General features: G+C 32.3%; 1 protein-coding gene and 1 long non-coding RNA gene across 3 annotated transcripts in view; one reads left to right on the forward strand and one right to left on the reverse strand.

The window, feature by feature from the left end:
- Nucleotides 1-255, forward strand: part of LOC111397504 (lysine-specific histone demethylase 1 homolog 2-like) — a 2,977-nt gene extending 2,722 nt beyond the window's left edge. The window contains exon 3 of one of the 2 annotated variants that reach the window (XR_002703257.1): nt 74-255. Coding sequence is in view for 1 of the 2 variants with exons in the window: in XM_023024469.1 (XP_022880237.1) it covers nt 10-20 (11 nt within the window). In the remaining variant the exon portion in view is untranslated. Of the gene's footprint in view, nt 1-9 lie in introns of both variants that reach the window. The other variant, XM_023024469.1, reaches the window with a different exon arrangement.
- Nucleotides 256-1,707: 1,452 nt separating this feature from the next.
- Nucleotides 1,708-5,092, reverse strand: LOC111397505. Its single transcript, XR_002703258.1, has 4 exons — nt 4,981-5,092; nt 4,520-4,767; nt 3,112-3,192; nt 1,708-1,936 (listed from the first exon to the last, which is right to left on the reverse strand). It is a non-coding gene; the product is annotated as an uncharacterized LOC111397505 (long non-coding RNA).
- Nucleotides 5,093-6,318: the final 1,226 nt, after the last annotated feature.

Below are 6,318 nucleotides of genomic sequence, written 5' to 3' on the forward strand. Positions count from 1 at the left end.
GACAGCAAAATGCCGCATAGAAGTGCTCATGTTCTAGTCACCTCAATGATTTGTACGCATCCACAGTTTTCATATAATGAAGGCATATATTTAGACGAGTTTTTTTATTCTAGGTCCCTGAAGAGAAGTTGAGCTCGCTGCAGTATTGATGGTGGAAATGACATTTTTTGACACACTCCACCACTTTGTACTCATTGAACATGTATTTTATGGGACTCAACTTTTTAATCGTATTTCCATCAATTTTTATCTAAACCAAATGGGGGCTTAATACAATTTGCTTAATTTCAAATAAAAGAATTATATATTTTTACTAGGGGTGGACATGGTTTCATATGGTTCTGATTCCAAGAGAGCCGAACGAACTATGAACCAATGATTTTTTTAATAATGGAACCAAATTATCTTTTTTAAAATATGAAACCAAACTGAATCGAAATGTTCTGTTTTGGTTTGGTTTGGTTTGGTTTGATTTGGTTTGGTTCTAATTTTATTTCTTAAATTTTTAGATTTACATCATATAAATTAGTATTGTATATCTAAATAAGAAAATAAATATCAAATATTTAGAAAGTTCAAATGTCAATCGTCGAGATCAAAAAAGTCATTACTAACAACCAAAATATATTCATAATTTGAATACACAAATCAGTTTTCGTTTTTATAAAAAAAAAAAATTGTTTAATAAGTAATAACAATGATTTATTAGATTAATTGCAATAATTTTGAAGACACACCCCTACAATTAAAAATTAATTACCAAAATTTTTACAGTCCACTCTACAGGCAACATTAGCCGTTTAATATTTCATGAATGTTTATTGAATTTTCTTCTATTTGTGAAGAATACAAATAACTCATCACACAATCAAGGTAAAAAAAGAGTTCAGAAACTTTTTAAGTAATTGACTAATTTCATTTTTCAATTTTAAATGATACTCCACTGACATGGTGAAATGCGGTACTAGTATGCTACAACGTTGTGTAAATTGAAAAGAAATGAAGGAGAAATAATTCAACTGAATACAAAATTAGAATGTAGACAACCAATGAATTGTTTATCTGTAATGACCCAAAATCAATTTGATAAACTGTATTCAATTATTAATAGGCTATCTCTAATGAATATAAAATTAGGATCTCCAATAATTATTATATATAAAATTAAATATTAAGTTTGGTTCTGGTTCTGGTTTTTGAACTAGAACTGAACCTGAACCAAAACCAAATGGTTTTTGGTTCAAAAAACCAAAACTATTAATTTTTTTTACAGAATCGAACCGCTTGGTTTAGTTTGGTTTGTTGTGAACATTTTATCCACCCCTAATTTTTACCTTAGCCGAAGGGTATTTTCTAGAAAATCTCAAATAAGAAAATCACAGGCGCTGAGGTAGAATGGGCCACAGTCTTAAGCTCTTGATTTTCAGCTTCCCCTTTTCATCCCAAGGGAACATCCCTTTGACTACGGTGTACCGTTCAGCACTGGGGCACGGTGTATTCTTTCTTTGAGGTGTTGGGGAAAATATACGTTCTGTTCTTAATCTTGTGCATATAATGTGCAGGTTGAGAAAGCTATGGGCTCATTACACTGAGGATAATTTTGTGGCGCGCAATACTTCCCTGTTCTTAAAACTTTTCAAAATGTGCTCCTAGGATCTCATGTAAGATTCCATTTTGGGATAATATATTTGATTTTATGCACTTTGCTGAAGCCAAAAACAAGTTTTGTTTATGTGCATGTTATGAAGTTATGCCCCTTCGGTACTACACAGTAGAACATTAAAAAGAGTAACCACACCAAACTTCAGATTCCAGTAGAGTGAAACACAAAATATTCACATGGTACTTATCATGAAGCCATAAATACAGTCACTTCTAGAGCATTGTAATGTTCCAGCACTCTTTGAGTGAAGAATTTCTTCCATGGTTCAACCTTCTGCGACAAAATCATGTTGGATGTTAGGATATCAAGTATCAACATTAATCATAATCATGAAGGAGAAGATCGTATTCATATAAAAGTTTAGTTCTTCCAGTTGCATGACAACTAAATAATGAACCCCATGTCAAGTACGAAAAATTTCTCCAGCTATGAAGCAAATGCAAAAACCATCAACCACAAAAGAGTGCACCTAGAATACATCATACTACACAAGCCACTTTAACTTCTAATATAAGGAGGAATATGAGTTGAATATTAGAAATAGCAGAAAACAAATATATCCCCATTCATAAAAGCAGGTGTTGTTGGTCAATCTCAAAACTGAAAAACTAAAAGGGAAATTGATGGAGATTCATAGAGATATTATATGATGACTTCCCAAGCTTTTAAATTAGACTTTATTTTAAAAGATTTCTTTGATTTTTTTTTTTTTTTTAATTCCATATTTTGTTTCTTGCTTAAATTATACTTTGTAAAACACTATATAATGAGGTTCAATGCTTTGTTATAGTTAAGACTTTTAATAAATTTAATACACGATATTTCCTCTCTCACGTCTCTATCTATTCTCTCTTTCTCCCCCTTCTTCTACAAATCTAGTTCTTGTTACAGTCATCCGTAGTCAAAATAAGACCAACAAATTCTCCATGATATTTTATTCTTGTTTCAATTGCACATCGGGACACGATCTGAGCAAACAAAAGCTGAGTACTTCAAAATATGTACATATTTGTGTTTACACATTGACTATATCATTTCAAATCAATTTGGGGAAAGCGCAGCATGCTAAAGGGAGTAGCCTTTTTGAATTATATCATTAATTTATTGTGGAAACTCACTGTGTAAAGCTCGTACTTTTGAGTTTGAAATCTGCGTGACAAAGTTATAATTCAAAATTGCATCATGTACCAGTCTAAGTTACACTTGACTATCTTCAAATAGCAAATCATCAAAATTTCGAGTGAAGCCATTGGAGATGAAGAAAAACCACAGTGTTGTTTGAATTTAACTTAGAGAGGGAGTGTACCCAATTGGGATGAATGTACTTCTCAACATGACAGTTCCTTATACAAAGGCACTAACTGCTTTGAGCCATTTATGACCCAATATGAAAAGAACTCTAAATGAAGCAACAAATTTGAACCACTAAATAACTTGACTAAACTGACCTGCCTTCAAATATTAAAATGTCCTCAGATATGAAGCCCAGCAAAAAGCAACTCCAACTCCTCATCTTGAGATGTGGTTCTCTACCAACAAGAATAAATAACACTTTGGTAATTTGAAATAAAAGTAAACATCAGAATTTCACATGCCACATGCTACATAAGACAATCCATACACGAAAATTAAAGTTCATTGGGTGAGCTCAATGGTATGCTTACGCCAATTTTTTTTTTGACTAAGGGTAAAAGAAAACAGGTTAAATGAAACTGAGTCTAGTCCGATCTAGTTGCAGAAATATGGAAAGGGAAAGGTTAAACATTATGTTGGCTTTACTGAACAATGTAGTATCTTCACATATTCCGACGAAAATCAAGAGTTTTTAGAATGCCAATTGTTCACACTGGCACTGAACATAAATTCTTGTTCACTTTAAAAGTGACAGCTTCTATGAAGAATATGTTTAATCTAGGGATGACCAACTGGAAGGCACAACAAGGGAGGTGTAAAGGCCCGGGGTCCCCTCACCCGTCCAGGCAGCCACCCTCAGAATGCTCAGATATGTAATTTAATCTAGTCATATTTTCAAAAAGAAGAAGCTCTCCTGGTCTTTCTCCTCGAGCACCTGGTAACTGAATACAGATATTAGATTCTCACTATTGTTGGTGCAAATTAGTAAATTTTCCAATTTGTCAATAAAACATTGTGTTTAGTTTAAGGTTTTTCCAGGATTTACTAAATGAAACAACAAATCACATGCGCGTCAAAAGTCAATACAAAATAAAATGAACAATATTCACTAAACACATGATAAAAGAGTAACTAATAAAGGTAGTGGCAATGGGGAAGAAAGAAGGGACTTAAAAGAGTTTCCGGTTAGTGGAGTGGCATACGCAATGCCCTCTATGCCTTTCCCTAAATAACTTGCGGAAATAATTCTAACATCTTTCTGTGATCTCATTCGAACAAACCGAAACTAATTCTTACCACCAACCAGAACTTGACGCGATATGAAACAGTTCAAGGAAACACAATTGCATGGTAGAGAGCTGACCATGAATCAATGTAACAGTAGCCCGTTTGCTCCCATTAAAACTCATCAATTTAATTTAAATTTTTTTCAATCTTATTTTCAACCACACAATCTTCAATAAAATAATATTAGACGTGAATCGAAAACTTTTCATTCTTTCACAACCATCCATTTTTCAAAAAAACACTATTCCCCCATTATAAATCCAAATAATGGGGCAATACGGGGCTTATAATAATTTCAGATACAAGCAAATTCTCAATACCCAAAATCTCCATATGAAAGAGGTCTTTCCATCCGGCCCCCTTAAATCTAGTAAGCACCAAAATTTCAATTGCACTTAAAACAAAGATTTTAGCTGAACAAAAATATACACATACCTGAATCGACAGCAGCTGCAGCATTTTGTCCAAGACCCGCAATCGGTGAGAAGCATAACTGCTGTTGGCGGGCAGCCTGTTCAATCTTATCATTTCCTCGTTGACAGCAGTCTTCTTTTCTTCATTGCCCATCTGCTTCCACATATTTTTATTAACCCCAGTCCCGGGGAGATCCGGTTTGGGCACAGTATTTAGGGCATTGCTGCCCTTCTCTAGCTCAAAGGGATCCATTTTTGTGCTTCAGCTGTCTAAAAATTACACAACAGACCGTGATTTAAAATTAATCAAATTATGAAAAACAATAGCAAGATTAAAAAAAAACCAACACAAAAAAAAGTAATTAATAGAAATAAAAGTGCTTCATAATACACCATCAGATTTAGATCAACCAGTGAAAATTAAACCTAGTGATTAATTCAAAGCCCTTTTCATGTTTGATAATAAATTGTCTACTAAGTTACCCGACAGCAATAAGCTTCAACGAGAAGAATTGGATAGGATGGAAAGATTGCAGCTTCGCAGGAGAGAGGTTACTATTTATTTTCGAGGATGACCGAGTTAATTGTCCCAATCATACTTATTAAAGCCGACCCGACCATTGACCCGATCAAGACACCGAATCTCAGGTTGCTAGTAGAACTGGTAGATTAGTGGTTAAACCAATGCTTAATAATTATAAAAAAAAAATTTGAAGTTTAAATTTTATTTTATTTTTAGATAAAACAAAAAGGAAAAAAAATTGTCTATTATTAATTATTTATATATTATTTTGTTAAATATTCAATTCATGTTAATCAAAATAGTTACTATAATTTTTTAAAAATATTTTTAACAAACTATAAATAATTTACATATATATAATTATTGCAAATATATATCAATAAACACTTGATCTCTAGTGGTTGGTGGTATTCATTTAATATGGAGGTTTAAGGTTTAAGTCCTTTTGAGAACAAAAAAGTTATGGACAAGCTTTTAAATTTTGATCAAACCAATCAACCATCAAGTTAATATAAAAATCCCCGGTTAACTCGGTCAACTTGGTTTTTACCGAGTTAATTGCATATTTATAAAAATATTCTACCCGACCCGATCAAGAGCTTGAATTACGGGTTTTTGGGCCCGACTGATCGGTCCGGGCCGGATTTGATAACTATGGTCCCAATAGTCACCGAAGTTATGTCATGCTTCAATTCCTCTTAAATTTAAAATATTGAGTTTTAACAATTAAATTTATTCAAACATTGAAAATTACTCATTTACATAACATCCATCATAATCGTTTGATGAAATTAGTGACGTGACTAATGAAATACATATGTGACACTCCGTCACACCATTTACAAATTTTCACGTTTTTTATTGTTCATTAAACATTGAAAAACGTTTTCGATTGCCCACTAGACTTTAAAAAAGGTCTTCGATTACTCATTGAAACTTGAGGTAATTGAATTGTGACCACTATAAATTTAAAACGTCTTTCATTACTTATTAAATTTTGAAAATCGTCTTCAATTACTCAATGAACTTTAAAATATATTTGATCGCTCGCTAATTTTTGAATTGGACAAATTTTGACTATTAAACTTATAAAAATAACTTCAATATGTTGTTCATTGAAAAATATGTACCGCAAGTGCACGGATTGGATAAAAGTAATAGAGTGGACAACGAGAAATGATCACTCAATTGCACAATAGTTAAATTTAATTTGAACATATTTTTATAGAATTTTAATCTATTTTCATTATTTGAAAAATTCAAATTTTATTGTACGTTTCGTTATTAAAATTAAATTA

Source organism: Olea europaea, chromosome 7 (assembly GCF_002742605.1).
Source record: "Olea europaea var. sylvestris chromosome 7, O_europaea_v1, whole genome shotgun sequence".
NCBI classification, from domain to species: Eukaryota; Viridiplantae; Streptophyta; class Magnoliopsida; order Lamiales; family Oleaceae; genus Olea; species Olea europaea.